Here is an 18,871-nt window from a genome sequence, read left to right on the forward strand (position 1 = left end):
TACCCCCTATCCAAATGAGAGTGGAAAAGCAAAAGATTTCAGGCAGCAATCGCAAGGATAAGTTCAACGTGACCTTTACTCCATTACCAACAATCCTAACTAATTGCAGTGTATAAGGCCTGATAACTGTTTTGCAAGTGAAAACCCACTTAATCATAGGCATATCTATTTTTGCTTCTGACAAAATGGATTTTCACCTGCAAACCGGCTGTCAGGCCATATACACTACAATTTGTCAAGATTGTTGGGAATGGAGTAAAGGTGACTTTGAAGTCATCCTTGTGGTTGATGCCCAGGATCTTTTGCTTTTCCACTCAGTATCTACTTCCATGACATCAAGGCACAATCACGGCACCTGCTTCTCCCAACAGTGCCTTGCTTCTAGTGCCAATCAAATATTTGTACTTGATTTTGTCCCTTTATACAAGTCTCAAGCTCACTTGTGGGGGGGAAAAAAAAAAAAAAAAAAAAAGAGGCTGCCATATTTATTACCTTTTTAACACCACCAGTTGCCTGGCTGCCCTGCTCATCTTTCTAGCCTCAGAAGTTTGCGAATCACACACTGGAAACAAGCCTGCAGCTTAACCAGTCAAAGCACCCGATCTGCATGCTTGCTCAGGGTTTATAGATAGTTTGGTGACTTATATTTTACTTGGACAGCTGGAGGCAAAGTGCTGCTATCATCCTAGAATTGTGTTTGACCTCAGTCACTCAGAGCTTAGCTGGATTGAACATAATGTAAATTAAGCCTTGCACTCATTTTTCATAGCTTTTGCATTTCTGTAGTCCAAGGATAGTAGTCCTATGGATATTTCAAATGTAAATAATTCTGAATTGGATGCATATTGGAATTGAACCAATCACATTTACTTCCTGCTGAATCTGATTGGGCATTTCCAAGCAGCATGCAAAGCAGAATAATTTACATCTCATTAACTATCTAGTGAAATTACAGAACATAATAGGACAGCAAACCTGGGCTGAATCGATTGCTGTAATGCTGTAAATACACCATGTAATTTTCCCATCTGATAGATGGGTCGATAATTTCCATTAGGTCTGATCTGATTTATCGATTTGTAAAGAAGTGATCAGAAAAATCATATCTGTCAGAAATTGACCTAGCTGATGGGAAATTGCATGGTGTATTCCCAGCATTATGCTACGTACACACATGCGACAACGATCGTTCGTTGAGAACGACGAACGAGCTTTTAATTGATGAAAGAACGACCTGAGTAAAGTTCGTTTTTAAATGTGTGTAACGATCTGAGCGTTAGAACGAACGTTACATCACGTAAAGCAACTATTGCGCCTGCGCATAAAAATGAGAAGTTTCAGGGAGAAATAGTGAAATGCGCATGTCAAGCCTAGTACGAAGGACCGTTTGCAACGATGTACTACTTTTGCAAACGATCATCGTTGGTTAAAATCCGCCGAGACAGAACTTTCTTTTGTAGCGATTTGGCTCGTTCGTCGTTTGCCTTAATAGTCGGTGGTTCGTTTTTTGTAACGATCGTCGTTAGTAAAGATCGGGGAACGATCATTACAAACGACTATAGTCGCATGTGTGTACGCACCTTTAGTCAGCAAAAGATTGGACACCTTACCTGGGTTAACATTAGGGCTTATCAATGAGATTCAAATTGTTCAAAGTTGATGCAGAATTCTGCACACGCAGCTTGAAAATTGACCAGTCAAATACCGCAGGTTTCAAATCAACCATATAAGTTGCATACATTTGCATAGTTCTGCATCAACTCACAATGGACTTCTCATTAACCATCTCTAGTCAATATTAGTCAGTGGTGATAGCTGTAAATGAAGGGGAAAAAAAAAAAAAAACTTGTATGACTGCAGTGATTTTTTTTTATGTTTTGCTTTAATAAAATAAAGGATGTTCTTGCATTAAATCCCATCTTCCCTTTAGTAACATACTGCTCTATCATCTTGGGGTGGGAGAAGACTTGTAATTCTCTACTGAGTGATGGGAGAGTTGGTTCCATAGCTAAACAATGTTTAGCTATGTGCAGCGATCACGATTATAGCAGCGGATCCAGTTATGCACTATTCTTTCGAGCCCCAATCCTGCGCCAATTACTGGGATTGTTTGAAGTCTCATTCACACCCGTCGTTTGTTCTTGCGGTACAGGATTGCAGAAGATAGATCAGGGATCCATACATCTCCGATGTAGACCCCTGATCCATCTTCAGATGAGTACTGAGCTTAAAAGGACAACTGCAACAAAAGGTACATGGAGGCTGCCATATTTATTTCCTTTTAAGAGATACCAGTTTCCTGGCTATCCTGCTGATACCCTGGCTCTAATACTTTTAGCCATAGACCCTGAACAGGCATGCAGCAGATCATATGTATGACATAATTGTCAATTCTGGCAAGTTTAGCTGCATGCTGGTTTTTGTTATTCTGACACAACTGCAGTCAAATAGATCAGCAGGGCTGCCAGGCAACTGGTATTGTTTAGAAGGAAACATGTCAACCTCCATATTTCTTCTTTACTGCAGGTGTCCTTTAGCAGAGTTCCCCCAACCTTGTCCTCAAGGCCCACCAACAGTACATGTTTTGCTAAAACCCCCCACAAATATTCACAGGTGAGGTAATTAGTGCCTCAGCAGAGCTGATTAACTACCTCTGTGGTTTTCTACAAAACATGCACTGTTGGTGGGCATGGAGGACAGGGTTAGGGAACACTGATTTAACGGACAACTGTAGTGAGAGGTATATGAAGGCTGCCATATTTCTTCCCTTTCAAGCAATACCAGTTGCCTGGCAGCCCTGCTGATCTATTTGACTGCAGTAGTATGCCTGTTCAGGGTCTGTTGCTAAAAGTATTAGAGGCAGAGGTTCAGCAAGCTAGCCATGCAACTGACATTGCTTAAAAGAAATATGGCAGCCTCCATTTCCCTCTCACTTCAGTTGTCCTTTGAGGTGCTGTATCCTTACAACGAATTGAGATAACGTTAGAGGATTTCACACAGTGAAGACTTTACCAAACCAGAGAACAGAACTTCTTTGCCCTGAACTGTATGGGTATTAGAACATCAGAACTACCATGCTCATTGCAAGTGAGTCAGTGTATTGGTTAACCACCAGTGTTTTCTTCTCTTTTAGGCCATTGCAAGCACATTTACATTACAGCTCAGACCTTTCCACCAGTTTTACTACTTTAACCATTAAACTCTAAACAAGTAACAGAATAGGGAGTAATAATACATCCTGCCTAGATTTGTTCACTATACTGTATGTGGCTTAATCTGTGTGGAGCACAAAAGAGAAAAACAAACACAAAGATTTAAATTAGAATTTCATTGTCTCCAGAAACAAAAATATTGTGCAACCAAAACGTGTCAGGCACACAGCATATGCTAATCAGTTATATTACTGACAAGTAAGCACTAGCAAGTTATGGGAAAGAGCTAGCAGTGCAGCAACAAATAGCATTTCTTTTATTTCATGATAGAATTATTGTCACATTTAATGTTTGGCACATTAGGGGTAGTAGCAAAGTAGGGGCAAAGTTAAAAGAAACAAAATGTTAAAGGACAACAGTAACAGGTATATGGAGGCTGCCTTGTTTCCTTTTAAACAATACCGGTTGCCTGGCTATCCTGCTGATCCTCTGCCTCTAATACTTTTAGCTATAGACCCTGAACAAGCGTGCAGTAGATCAGAAGTTTCTGACATTGTCAGATCTGACAAGATTAGCTGCATGCTTGTTTCTGGTGTTATTCAGACACACCTGCAACAAAAAATAGATCAGCAGGAATGCCAGGCAACCGGTATTGTTTAAAAGGAAATAAATATGGCAGCCTCCATAGTCTTCTCACTTCAGTTGTCCTTTAAGGTATTTGGGGAGGAAAAAAAAAAAAAGTTCTAAAGAAGCCAAAAACCAGTTCATGCAGAAAACTGCAGATTTTACAGCCAATTACTCAGTGCTGATAAAGAACTATACACTCCCAATAACTGCCTTTTTTTATAAAATACTCTGCGATTCAATTGCTACATATATGTTCATGCAACATGGGACTGATACAATATATATGTACATACAAAGAAAATGCAACAACGCCAAGCTAAAAAACACACTGCAGCAGATCACCTGACCGGAAAGTGATAGTGTCCAATAGTAATAGCAATAAAACACTTTCTTCAAGCTACAGAAAAACGTGTTAGAGCGCAGATTTTTTTTTCTCTGCCGACACATATCCTGTAGAGGCAGCCCTTAACTTCCTATGTTGTAACAAGTGACAGGCCCTCTTTTCAAATAGGACATACCATTAAAAACCTGATAGTATTAATACCTTCCCCAATGTATACAAGAAAAAAAGTGCAGCCTTAAGTTCCACATTAGTGAGCAATTAGGATAAAGTAAAAACAAGCTGTAGAAAACCCATCTTCTGTACACGTGCAATATGAGGCAATTAAATAAGAGGTATGGAAACGGGTGTGGAGAGGGGGCCGGTGTTTCAAGCTTAGAATCCTGTGAGATCTAAAACAGGAAAGTTCCAAAAGCGCCATTCCCGTTCCACTTAAACTGGTTATTGACGATGGAGACAAACAGCTCTTGGGATAACAGTTGTTCATCATTGGCAGCGGTGATTCCCATGGCACTCAGTCTCTTCTTCTGCACCAAGGTCTTTCTCTGGGAATTAGCAGTCAGCTCAATGGCTATAGTCTCGTTACCATCCACTTCCTCACTGGCAAAGCAGTAATCATTCTCTAAACCAACGTTGCATTCTTCAACTTCGCCAGAGGGGTCAGTGTTGCTTTCTACTTTAATCTCAGAGGTGGGCAACTTCTCACAATTCTCAATGGGGTTGTCCTGGTCAACAGGGCCTTCTGCCTTTATATCATCTCCCCTTTCCAACTGCATCTCATCTGAATTTTCTTTACTCTCGGTTATGGTAGTTTCAATATCTTGATCTGGAGAAACAGAAGTTGAACCAGTTATAGCTATATATGAATAACCAATAAAACCCACATCAAGAAACAACAACGATGCTATGAAATTTTATAAGACAATTCCTTTTTCTCCACAAACTATGTAATCTCCCCTGGGCTGAACAATGACCAATGAACAATGACAGGACTAATCTGATTTAGAAGGCTAATGAGTTACATCCATCAGCTTTCTTTAAGGATACCCAAATTGTAAATAGTTGAGTCGCACACGATTGTGTACACTGACCTGGTGTTACACCTTGATTGCACTCCTGTGGGCAGGAGAATTCTGCACATGCGCAGTTTGTTAAGACAGAACGATCTCAGCCATGGGAGCGTGGTCAAGGAGGCAGGTCAGCGCATGGGCAATAATTCTTGAAGGACGTACAAGACTACGGGTGCTGGAAGCAACCAAAAGTAAAAGCACACTATTCACAACTTTAGTATCCGTTAAGCCTCATACACACGCAAGAGGGTTCTCAGCTGGGGCAGCCTTGACTGAGAAATGTGCACCACCACCCCAAACCCTATCTGTTGTGCCCCATCTTTCCCCTCCATGGCAACAGAATGATTATAGGCTACAATGATTCTTTACAGCATTTGACCCAAAAGGTCACCTGATCTAGTACAGATCCCTTCGGACGATAGCACGCATGTACACCTTTTAATTCCAAAACTGGACTAGCTCAGGGCAAAGCTCCAGTGCTGTTATCAGGTATTCCACTTCCTGCTCTGGATGGTCCAGAGGCTTCCCAGATCCTCCTACAGCCCACTGCACCAATGTAGGTTCTGCGATCTGAGCAGTATTTAGTCAGTCAATCCTCCCTATAAGTTCTAAGGTCCACTAAAGTGCTTTTAGCCGCACTTTGGAAGTACCGTAATCTCTGACAATTCCAAAAGTGCTAGGCTAATGCAAGTGGATAAGGCGGAAGCCCACAGGAGAAATTGCGGTTCCTGCTTGTATACTTATGAGCTGTAGTTCCCATTGATGTGGTTACATTAATGGTAACCTCTCCCAGCATAATTCTCCCTTAGGTGGAGGCTGGTTTGACACTTTTTTTTTTTTTTTTTTTTTTTAAACAAACACTGCTCAGATCGCTTTAATCTAACAAAAGGCTTGTCAAATGGGTTTATCTTGGCTGCACTCCCAGTCACAGATGAGCACATCCAGACTGTGCATGCACTAGTCAGGTCTGCACATTCTCAGTAGAACAAAGTGCTTGTGAATGGAGGAGGATGTGAAGGTGGCTTTGTTCTACTGAGCTTGTTCAGACCTTACTAGCCCATGCCAGAACAGATGCACGGACAGGAGGGAGCCAGAAGATGAACAGGGACCCTGCGCTGGAGCAGTGGGCTGTACAAAGATCCATCCAGAGGCATCCATACTACCGAGGTCAGCATGTAACTTCCGCCCCACTACAGGTTTGTATTCTACGTGGCAAGCAGATTATTTTATAAAACAGATTATAGATACAAAGAATAAGCAATCACCTTCTTGTACTGGCTTCAGTTTGCCAATGGCAGCGCTCGGCCTCACCAGAACCACAGCATAGCCCTCATTGTTGTGGATGACATTATGCTCCAGGGTTATTTTGGGAAGATCATGAACCTCATCAATGAAGTCCTGAGAACAGAGGACACAAACAGAATATGAGAGAGTAAGTATGCAGGGAAGACAGCCGCCCAGAGAACTGGAGTAACTGAGCATTTTCCAAAGCAACCAATCAGAATGAATGTTTTATCTAGCACTTCAAACATGCCTGCCTTGCTCCAGACAACTCCCTCTGTTTTGGTTTCTGAGGTTTAATTCACAAAACATTGCCGCATGCGGTAAAGCAGAAAACGGATTTAGTAGAACTCACTAAGGCTGATACTGCATAGAAAACTTAATTTACCAACTAGTGAGGTAGACTGACAAATACCTAAAAAAATGTAAGTTCACAAAGGATACCCCATGTAGTAAAACAAGTATTTTTATCTCCAGCCTGGAGCTGTTGGTGAGATAACAAACAGCCATCTGGGAGGATACAGAAGAGTGTTAAATTGTATCTGTCGGGCATAAAATCAATTTATTTTTATCTGGTAAACAAGTAATAAGGATGCTAACCAGGCAATCCAAAAGTTAAATATCACAATTACTTTTCTTGTTGAAAAATGATCATTCCCCAGTTTACTAGACTCTTATTTGGTACATTGCCGTACAAAGGAAGTTGCAGGGCATGCTGGGTTGTTGTTTTTTTTGCTTCTTTACATTCCTCTCAGACTAATGCAGCCTGATTGACTGAAGCCCCTTTACCCCATTTTCTCCTGCCACACCTCTGTTACTCTCTGATTGGCCAATATTTATCATGCTGAGACAATGCACTTTCTATTGCAGAGCTGGGCGGGAGTGCCTGAATACTGGGAGGAGGGCGGGCAATGCATGCACAATCAGGCAGAGGAGAGTAAGGGAGGAAATGACATCAGGATTGGTTTCAAGATAGACAGTTAAAATGGAGAATCCCAAGAAGGATTTTTTTTTTTTTTTTACTATAGGGAAAAAAAAACAAAAAAAACCCCATTAAAATCAAAACGTGGACAGTGCAAAACATATACTGTACATCTGTACTCTAGACACTCCAGGTATTTTATTTTTCTGTTACAACTCATGACAGCTGGGAGCCACACAGATGTGACAAGGAGGTGAACACAGCTGCACAATATCCAGCACACATCTCGGCTTGTGTACCTTGATAAGAATGCCATCTCTGCAGTGGTGGATGCCGTTGTCAGTCAGACTGCAGTTGCTTCCGGGGTAAATCTCCAAGCCAGCTCCCTGAACCAAACAAAAGGAAAACAGGTTAGGTTAAAGTCACAAAGCTGCTAGATTTTTCCTCATTTGAAAAAGCCGACTTCTTAAAGTTCTTTCGCTGAAAAAGTAGGCAGTTAAAAAAGTGTGACAGATGACACATTGCCACCCCTCCACCACATCAAAACCATTGCTCTGGGCGGGGAGTGCGTTTGTCCAATTAAATGAGGTGCGGTTCACACAGGTTTTGGTGAGCAGCCCGTTGAGCCTACGCTTAACACTTTCTGCAACAGAGCAGGAAAGAGTTTGGCATCAGTTTCCGTTGTTCCATTGTCGTATTCTGAGCTCCCATGGGGGTATAGAACTGTCAAACAACCGCTGCAGAGAGCGTCCAAACAATTTAGACCAACCATACAATCGCAAGTAAATGTACTGAGATGAACACTCCCATTCAACTCAATGCAGGAGTCCATAGATACCATTGGTAAACTATGCCTATGAATCCAAGCAGTCGCCTGCTTAAACAGACCCTAGAAATGGGAGAGTGGCATGCTGTTACATCTAACCTACAGCTCTCAAATAGTGTGGGGAGTGTGGCTGTGTTGGGATAACTGTGAAAAAAGCAGCAGCAAGCAACTGCAATGGGGGGTTCTGGGAGGATGTTGTGTCACGACACCAGGATGCAAGTACTATGGAGGACACAGAGTGGGGTGACATGGTCAAAGGAGACTACAGAAGGGGATGTGAGACAGGCCAGCAAAACCACCAATATAAGAAGGATGTAAAAATTAATATATAGGTTTATTGTAAAAGGACAACTATCAAAGAATGTAATTCTATAAACCTCCCATTTACCTATAGCGCTATTAGTAACACCACAAGGCTTTTCATGTGTCTTTAATCACAGCCTGTGTGAAGTAAATGCCTCATGTATCAGAGCACTGCTTTTCCCAGTTGCGTCAGAGTGCAGTAATGTACCGATGTAGACAGGTGGCACTTCTCTCATTTACAGAGAAATGATTTACGGTTTATTTCTGCCCTGCCATTACATTTTGCTTTCTCATAGATAATATGGGAATAGCCAAGAGATTATTTAACTACAGTGTAGCTTTTAGAGAGGATTCTTAAGGTACCTCCCCCCCCCGCATACATTACCTGCTCCGGCCAGCGCGACTCTCCCCGGTCACCGCTGTCTCTTCTCCGCTGGGTTCCAGACCGGCAGGCTTCACTTTTTTCTGTCCGGGGAAGTTTAAAAAGTAGAGAGCGCTTTACTGTTTAAACTTCCTGCTGGGACAGGAAGTTCAGTGAAGATGCAGCCCAGCGGAGAAGAGACAGCGGTGACCGGGAGGTGTCGCGCCGGCCGAATCAGGTAATGTATTGCATCGGTCGTCGGGCATTTGAATGCCGCTATCAGCGCACTCCCGACCCGCCGGTGATCGAGCAAAAGCTTCAGCACAGACGGCTCGACAGGAATGATTGATTTCGGACGTAAATCAATCATTTGCGCAACGATTTCACAGCATATTCGATCACAGTGATCGAATCTGCTGTATATCGGCGGGAAAATAGTTAGGTGTATGTGCCCCTTTACTTTCTTCCTATTCTTGGATGCTTACACCCACCATTCAGAATGAGTTCTTCCTGGCTGTCATCTTCTGACAGATTACTACAAAGCACTCAGAGCTGCAGCTGATGAGTTGTTTACACACTGCTCAGCTGAATGTTTATCCTGTATCTCTACCTCCTGCCATTCTGAAAAAAGTTCTGGCAGAGAATGACAGCCAGTGAAGTCTGTTTCAGTACGCTGGGAATGACCCCCCCATCTCTGCATGGTGCAGTCCTCCATAGTAATACCCACATATAAAACTGTTCCCTTTGATTGTCCAATTTTCTTCACAAATTATGAAAAGGTGAAAAAGGCCTTTGTATTGCCATTTGCTAGTAATTACTAGAAATCTGTGACTTTTAGAATTTTGGTTGAAAGTTGTCCTTTAACCACTTTGCCGCCGTTCATTGATCTATGTCCCCGAAGCAATGATTGGCTGCTACTATGAGAAGCTGCACGATCATTCTGTAAAAAAAAAAACAAAAAAAAAAAACACACACTTCCTGTAAACGTACATACGCTCACAGTACTAAAAAAAAAAATCTTGTGGCCAAATAGTAAAACTACATTTAAAATTTTTTTTATTTTTTTTTACCACTTCAGCCTTCAGTCGTTTTCAATTTATGCATCCGAGCAATTTTCACCTCCCATTCATTAGCCTATAACTTTATCACTACTTATCACAATGAACTGATCTATATCTTGTTTTTTCCGCCACCAATTAGGCTTTCTTTGGGTGGTACATTTTGCTAAGAGCCACTTTACTGTAAATGCATTTTAACAGGAAGAATAAGAAAAAAACTGGAAAAAAATTCATTATTTCTCAGTTTTCAGCCATTATAGTTTTAAAATAATACATGCCTCCATAATTAAAACTCATGTATTGTATTTGCCCATATGTCCCGGTTATTACACCGTTAAAATTATGTCCCTATCACAATGTATGGCGACAATATTTTATTTGGAAATAAGGTGCATTTTTTCCGTTTTGCATTTATCACTATTTACAAGTTAAAAAAAAAAAAAAAAAAAAAATTTCATCTTTACATTGATATTTAAAAAGTTTAGACCCTTAGGTAAATATTTACATTTTTTTTATTGTAATTTTTTTATTAAACATTTTATTTGGGTATTTTTGGGAGGGTGGGATGTAAGCCATAGTTTTATAATGTAAATGTGTCTTGAGTTATTTTTCTCACTTGTAGTTGTAGTTTTACTTTTTGGCCACAAGATGTCGGCCATGAGTTTGTTTACATGACGTGACTCTAAACGTAACATACAGAGCGACATATGAGGGGACGTTACAGCCAGAAAAAGCACAGCTTCCGAGAGAAGCTGTCGCTTTTTCAGCGGGGGAGAGGAATCAGTGATCGGGCACCATAGCCCGATTCACTGATTGCCAGGCTAACGAACCGCGGCCGGGAGCGCGCGTGCGATAGGCCGCGGGAGCGTGCACATGGCCTCCTGGGTATAGCTACTACGTCCAGGAGGCCAAAGTAGTTAATATACAAATACACATTTTTGAATTAACTCATTACCTCCCACACTCCAATTATTACCCTGTTTTTGGGCGGGGGGGGGCGGCTAAAATAAAAAAAAAATTACAATAAAAAATACATAAATAGTTACCTTAGGGACTGAACTCTTTAAATATTTATGTCAAGAGGGTATAACACTTACTTTATAAATTATGGGCTTGTAATTAGGGATGGACGCAACACTGAAAGAATGCACCTTTATTTCCAAATAAAATATTGGCGCCAGACATTGTGATAGGGACATAATTTAAATGGTGTAATAACCAGTAGAAATGGACAAATAAATTACATGGATTTTAATTACGGTAGCATGCAATATTTAAAACCTATAACTGCCGAAATCAGAAAATTGGTGATTTTTTCCCAAATCTTTTCTAATTTTCACATTAAAACACATTTAGAATAAAATAATTCTTGGCATAATGTCCTACCCAAAGAAAGCCTAATTGGTGGCGAAAAAAAACGATATACCGTAGTTCATTTCATTGCGATAAGTATTGATAAAATAATAGGCAAATGAATGGAAGGAGCGCTGAAAGGTGAAAATTGCTCTGGTGCTCAAGGGGTAAAACCCCTCAGTTGTGAAGTGGTTAGAGCAGGGGTGTCAAACTCAAATACAAAAGTGGGCCAAAATGGAACAAAGGGACCAAGTCGCGGGCCAAGCTCAATGTCTACTGACCACCTTCCCTTATAAAGTTCCCTCCAACCCCTATACAGTTCCTTGGTGTCTAGTTGTCCTACCTTCCCTATACGATTTTCTGGTGTCTCGTGACCCTCCTCCCACTATACAGTTTCCTGGTGTCTAGTGACCCCAATCCCTCCATTATACAGTTCCCTGGTGTCTAGTGGCACCCTCCCACCCCTATACAGTTCCTATCCAATACAGCTTTTCTGGTGGTTTAGAGTGGACCAAGCATAATGCAAAGTGGGGAAACCACTGGAGGGCCAAATTTTAAGGCTCTGAGGGCCAGAGGGCCGGAGTTTGACATATATGGGTTTGAGGGAACCTAAACTGAGAAGGCTATGGATTTTTCCTTCTAAAATACCAGTTGCCTGACTCTCCTGCTGATCCTGTGTCTAATACTATTAGCCACAGCCCCTTAACCTCCCTGGCGGTAAGCCCGAGCTGAGCTCGGGCTATGCCGCGCAGGGAGCTATCTCAGCCCCTGGTGGGGCAATTTTCGTCATGTAAAGTGCTGTGCGCGCAGCTAGCACTTTGCTAGCCGCGCGCACAGCTCGATCGCCGCCGCTCTGCGGCGATCGCCCGCACGCAGCGGCAGAAGAGGGCCCCCCCCCCCCGCCAGAGCCCTGCGCTGCCCGGACCAATGAGTTCCGGGCAGCGCTATGGGCTGGATCGAGTGCGCCTGACGTCAGGACGTCTGCTGACGTCCATGACGTCATGCCGATCGTCGCCATGGCAACAGGAGAAGCCAAACAGGGGAACGCGTTGTATACTCGCTCCCCTGTTTGCCATTGATGCCGGCGACGATCGCACTAGAGGGCCACATGCGCCCTCTAGTGGTGTTTCATGTAGCTACCACTCTGGTAGCTTTACATGAAACCAAAAAAAAAAAAAAAAATTTAAAAAAATAATTTTTTTGCCAATTTTAAAAAAAAAAATTAACCGCCAAGGAGGTTAAAGGGAAGGTTCAAGCAAAAAAAAAAAAAAAAAAATGAGATTCACTTACCTGGGGCTTCTACCAGCCCCATGTAGCCATCCTTTGCCCTCGTAGTCACTCACTGCTGCTCCAGTCCCCCGCTGGTAGCTTTCTGACCTCGGAGGTCAGGGCCACATTGCATACATTTTTACGCATTCCAGCTAGTGCAGGAACAAAAATTTACGCGTTTCACCACTAACGCGTAAAAATGTATGTGTTAATGTTCCTGCACTAGCGGGAATGTGTAAAAATGTACGCAATTTGGCCCTGACCTCCGAGGTCAGAAAGCTGCCAGCGGGGGACTGGAGCAGCAGTGAGTGACTACGAGAACATAGGATGGCTGCATGGGACTGGTAGAAGCCCCAGGTAAGTGAATCTCTTTTTTTTTTGCTTGGACCTTCCCTTTAACAAGCATGCACATCAGGTGCTCTGACTGAAGTCACACTGGATTAGCTGCTTGTTTCAGGTGTGATTCACACACTACTGCAACAGAGATCAGCAGGACTGCCAGGCAACTGGTATTGTTTAAAACAAAAAATCCATATCCCTCTCAGTTTAGGTACCCTTTAAGGTTGTCTATACCATACCTTGGCTCCATACAGGTCACAGTATTTCATCACCAGTTCTGCTGACTTCTTCACTGTAATGCCGGTTGTGTCACATTGAAACACACAGTTCTCCAGCTGAGTCCGGCCACCAAGGATACCTGGAATCAAACATAGAAGCTTGCTACAGACTCCAGACCGCCAAGTCTTATCCATACTTTACAGATGTGTAGATTACAAACTGTAGGACAGGACAAAGGCTGCTGACCTTACAAGAAATCAATAAGGAATAATAAAGGGAGGTGTGCAGTTCAGGTACACGACAAAAATCAGCAGTATTCCACTTTTGTTATAAAACTGCCATCAGTATACAGGTTTTTTTTTTCCTGGGCTTAAAGCACAACTGAAACGAAAGTGATATGGAGACTGACATATTTATTTCCTTTTAAGCAATACCAGTTGCCCATCTGTCCTGCTGACCCTCTGCCTCTAATACTTTTAGCCATAGACCCTGAACAAGCATGCAGCAGATCAGGGTTTTCTGACATTATTGTCATATCTGACAAGATTAACTGCATGCTTGTTTCTGGTGTTATTATCAGACACTACACTACAGTGTTGGTTTCGGACACTACTGCAGCCAAATAGATCAGCAGGGCTGCCAGGCAACGGTTATTGTTTAAAAAGGAAGTAAATATGGCAGCCTCCATGTTCTTATCACTTCAGTTGTCCTTTAAAGCGGACCGAAACCAAACATTTTTTAAACTCAAAATATTTAGTTGCACCACTCTGACACATACAAAGATAAATAAACACTCCTTCAAGCCTATGAGCATTTCAGTGCATGCTTTTCACCCTTCTCTTTTCATAACTAGGGTTATACTGGGGGCAGCCATTAGCAATTCCTCCTTTGCTGGACACCATCTACTCCACCAGTTTGCCGGATTATTTGCCGGCAATATGAAAGGAAGGGAGGGGTTCCGCCAATAAATGTAAAATATTTTACATTTGTCATCATGCAGCTGAAAAAAGGCTGCTATTATAATTTAGAAAATAGATTTTATTTCTGAAATCTTGTATTTTTAGTTTGGGTCCACTTTAAGTTGCAAAGCCTTGCGCAGCACCCATCTCAGTAAATTAGGCTCCCAATGTCAAGGTGCTTCAATAACCCCTTTGTATGTTTCGACTGCCAAAACGGAATGATTGGTGGCCATTTTTCAACTGCCCTTAGTAACAAGACAACTGTCATCTGAAAAGTTTGTTTAAAATGAATCTTAAAGGACAGGTGCGGACAGCTGGGAAAAAACAAAACAAAAAACACGCACAAAATCTACTTACCCGTTGCTTCTTCCAGTCCCCGGTAGCCTGTCTCTCACCACAGCTTCGGTGTCCTGGGATCCCCACTGTTGCAGATACCGACCACGCAGAACATTCCGCAAGTGGCCACATGCTCACACAGACGCCGACCTGGCGAGGTCAGCATCTGCAATGGAGGGGATCCTGGGACACTGGAGCTGCGGCGAAGGACAGATAGGATGCCAGGGGCTGGAGGAAGCAACAGGTAAGTAGACCTGTCCTTTAAGCCTGACAGGAAGGAAGAAAAAAAAATACAAATACAAAAAAGTTTAATATACTTGGGGCTCCTTACTTCCTTCTGCAATCCTCTTGTCAGCTGCATCGGCCTTCAATCAACTGTATGCGCAGTCCTGGGCCACACGCCTCCTCATCTCCCGCTTCCATGCAAGCCAGCGTTCTGCGCAGTACAGAAAAATAGCTACTGTGCAGAGTGCTCCCGGCTGCAGAAGTGCAAACAGGATGTGCAATAGGCAGCGACCAGCCACTTTTGAGGCAATCACTGCTGCTGACCAGGGCTGTGGAGTCGGAGTTGTTGATTTCATAAACTGAGGAGTCTGGCGATTTTTGTAAAAAATCCACAGCCCTGTTAAGTATTAGACTAAGGAGTCGAGGAGTCAGAGCCATTTTGGGTACCCAGAGTCATGGTTTCATAAACTGAGGAGTCCGAGTTGGAAGATTTTTGTACCGACTCCACAGCCCTGCTGGTGACTGGAGGGTCTTGGAAGGACGGCGTGGGCACAGGATGACTGCAGGGGGCTGCAAGAAGCCCCAGGTAAGAAACTTACTCTTTTAAAGGGGATCTAAAGCCGGGGAAAAAAGTAACTCCAGTGAAAATATTGTAAAAATGAAGCACTTTTTTTTTTTTTACTATAATTATGTATAAATTTAGTCAATGTTTCCTCATTGTAAAATCTTTCCTCTCCCTGATTTACATTCTAATATTGATGACATTTTTTACTGCTGGCGGGGGATGTCACTGGAAGGAGATGCTGCTTGCTTTTTTGGGCAGTTGAAAACAGCTGTTATTTCCCACAATGCAACAAGGCTCCCACAGTGTGATATCAGTACCTCAGTGCTGTGAGGCACTGACATCACACTGTGGAAGGGGATTCACCACAAAATCAGCCGAACAGAGCTCCCCGATCCGTTTGAGAAAAGGAATAGACTTCTCATGGGAAAGGGGGTATCAGCTACTGATTGGGATGAAGTTCAATTCCTCGTTACGTTTTTTCTTTAAACTGAAAGCCAACAGGTTCAATAGCAATCCATCCAGAGTAAACTCTTCCAGACTTCTAAACAAAAGTAGCAGCAGAGGAAATGTACCACTTACTGACAATTCCCTCCACCGCATTGTGCTGGATCAACTTAATGTTGGAGAGTTTAACATCAGGGCCGCTGCACTCCACAAACTTGTCACCTTTCCCTTTCTTCTCTATTATGATGTCGTCTGGCATTCCATAGCCTAAAAAGGAAAGAAATTATTCATAGCTGGAACACTGATACGCGTTTGAGACCAAGTCCTCCTTTCATCAGTTTGCCTGATGAAAGGAGGACTTGGTCTCCTGAAACGTGTTGCAATATATTTTAATAAACTTCAAACACTATACGGCAGCCGCCGTTTCTTCTTTCCTATACGCATTGCTGCATTACAATTAGACCACCACTCCAACTGCCCGTGAACTGCCTGTGCAAGACTCATGGAGCAGCGTGGAGTTTTGCTTTTAGGTTCCTCTCTCCTGGAGCTGATGCTTTGAAATCCACCACAATCTGTTTGTGCAACCTCATATAGCAGACTCGCACACAGACAGGGTGTACAACCTCAGAGCCACTTGCTGCCTGCCAACAACCATCCGAGTGAAGGAGGAATCCAGCTGCCTTTGTGCCTGATCCCTGGCTAGAGGGATAAAAGCCTACACGCTGGCTACTCCTGTACAGGTTCGCCAGCAACTTCTAGAGGTGAGATTATTCTGAATTCACCCAATCTACTGCTGTACTGCTCCACTGAGTGTGCTCTTTCTCTTCTTGTCTTAAATACAGACATGATTTGGAATGAATGCATAGCAACCGACAAATTACTCTGCTTCATTTTATGTTCTCACATGACATGCTGCAGCTCAGCACAATAGCACGCCAGCTGGCTGTGAGTCTGTGACAAACTGCTCACGCTTAGCCACTTCATTCCTCCTCAAGAAGGTATACAGTGCAAAAATGCTGCCTCTGAAATCTCTGCGCCTGATGCAAAATTTTTCACCTTGCATCATGCAGTGTTGCCGCGGTATCCCAGACAAGGGGACACCGATTCTACAAAAAAGGAGAATATCACTTGAAATGTATGCTATTATGTCAAGGTACGCTGAAATGTTGGAACACGGCACCTATCCTGGCTACACCTATCCCTGGCTACCTGTGCTGCAGCCACCTACTACTGGCTACACCTATCCCTGGCTACCTATGCTGCACCCACCTAATTCTGGCTACACCTATCCCTGGCTACCTATGCTGCGGCCACCTAATTCTGGCTACACCTATCCCTGGCTACCTATGCTGCGGCCACCTACTACTGGCTACACCTATCCCTGGCTACCTATGCTGCGGCCACCTAATTCTGGCTACACCTATCCCTGGCTACCTATGTTGCGGCCACCTACTACTGGCTACCTATGCTGCGGCCACCTAATTCTGGCTACACCTAACCCTGGCTACCTATGCTGCAGCCACCTACTACTGGCTACACCTATCTCTTGCAACCTATGCTGCCACCACCTACCACTAGCTACACCTGTCCCTGGCTACCTATGCTGCGAGTACATTTGAAATCGGCACCGGTAGACTTGGGCGCAGGATACAGTGCTATAAGGCTGATCCTGCTTCTGCGCAAGTCCGGGCCGATTTAATTACTATTCCCCCTCCAGGCCGCCATGGATAGTGGGGGAATGAAATAATTCGGCTTCCAGCGATTGCTGGAGGCCGAATTATTGTGTTTTTAAGCAACTTCGACTCTGTCTGACGGAGCCGACGTTACTGAGCTCCGCTATAGACTGATTCCCATTACAGTCTATGGCGGCGCTGGCTGCGCCCAAACGCCCAAATCTAGCAGCGCTGAAAAGCACTGCTCCGCTATGCTGCTGCCACCTAGTTCTGGCTACACCTATCCCTGGCTACTTATGCTGTGGCCACCTACTACTGGGGGGGGTGGACGGACATTATTTAAATGTAAGGTTTTGGTTTTTTTTGACGGTTATACCGTGGAATTTCATACCATTGCACCCCTAGCTTCATGAGATAACCGGCCCTGCAGCCAGTGCCCTACATGCGGGGCAATCCCGTTTCAAAATTCCTTGATGTAAAAGATCGCTCAGTTTTTAAAAGTGTACACCTTTTCTTAAAGAACCCATGCAGTTTTACACTACTGGAGGTTTTGTTTGCATTGAGGTTATTTCAACAAGATTATTGGTTTAGGGAAGAGGATGTCGTTATAGAAGAGTACTGCTATCTGCTTTGCCATTGTGGTGGGAAACAGCCTAGTGTTCCGATGTGCATACTGACCTACATACAAGTCTGTGGATCTAGTGATCTGGTCTGTAAACATCGGGTGTGGTGGACCAATCGTGTTATTTTTGAGAAGGATCACTACTGACATTAAAGGACAACTGAAGCAAGAGGGATATGAAAGCTGCCATATTTATCTCCTTTTAAGCAATACCAGTTGCCTGGCTATACTGCTGATCCTCTGCCTCTAATACTTTTAGCCATAGACCCTGAACAAGTATGCAGCAGATCAGGTGTTTCTGACACTGTCAGATCTGACTAGATTACCTGCATGCTTGTTTCAGGTGTCAGACACTACTGCAGCCAAATAGACCAGCAGGGCCGCCAGGCAACTGGTATTGTTTAAAAGGAAAAAAATATGGCAGCCTCCATATTCTCACTTCAGTTGCCTTTTAAGGATTGTGAAGATTGTCATCTCTGTGTGATTTAGGACATGCTGTCAGTTGTGTAGTGCCACCTTCTTAGTTCATAGATATGAAAACAGTAAATGAGCAGTTTGCGTGCTGCCCCACTGCCCAAGATGGGAAAAGGAGAGGGGAGGAGCTCAAGCTCCAGGAACTTTGAGAACTCCACTGCAATACACAATTCCACTGCCTGACTCTGCTGTATAAAGCGTACATGCATAGAGATGTGTGTGTCTGCGATACTTGAGGTGCAATACCAGATTTATTTGAGTCAATGAGAATCATTATCAGTTTGAGATCAGGTCTATTTGATTAATTGAATTAATTTGGCTTTATTGGCCCACTGCCACACCAACAGCTTGCACATTGGTTTGCATGCCTACAAAAACTCATGGTGTGACACCATATTTGATTGGCCCAATAGGAGGCATATATTATATTTACAGTGCTTATCATTTATATAA

At 43.2% G+C, this 18,871-nt stretch overlaps 1 protein-coding gene across 2 annotated transcripts in view; it reads right to left on the reverse strand.

The window, feature by feature from the left end:
* Positions 1-4,459: 4,459 nt before the first annotated feature.
* The window catches only part of SHCBP1 (SHC binding and spindle associated 1), a 34,994-nt gene continuing 20,582 nt past the window's right edge, over positions 4,460-18,871 (reverse strand). For both annotated transcript variants that reach the window (XM_068257579.1, XM_068257580.1), the window contains exons 9-13: positions 15,785-15,916; positions 13,141-13,259; positions 7,692-7,778; positions 6,455-6,587; positions 4,460-4,945 (exon numbers count right to left, since the gene is read on the reverse strand). In XM_068257579.1, coding sequence (XP_068113680.1) covers positions 4,512-4,945; positions 6,455-6,587; positions 7,692-7,778; positions 13,141-13,259; positions 15,785-15,916 — 905 coding nt within the window. In that variant the 3' untranslated portion in view covers positions 4,460-4,511. The remainder of the gene's footprint in view (positions 4,946-6,454; positions 6,588-7,691; positions 7,779-13,140; positions 13,260-15,784; positions 15,917-18,871) is intronic.

The sequence above is a fragment of the Hyperolius riggenbachi genome, chromosome 10, assembly GCF_040937935.1.
Source record: "Hyperolius riggenbachi isolate aHypRig1 chromosome 10, aHypRig1.pri, whole genome shotgun sequence".
Classification (NCBI taxonomy): domain Eukaryota; kingdom Metazoa; phylum Chordata; class Amphibia; order Anura; family Hyperoliidae; genus Hyperolius; species Hyperolius riggenbachi.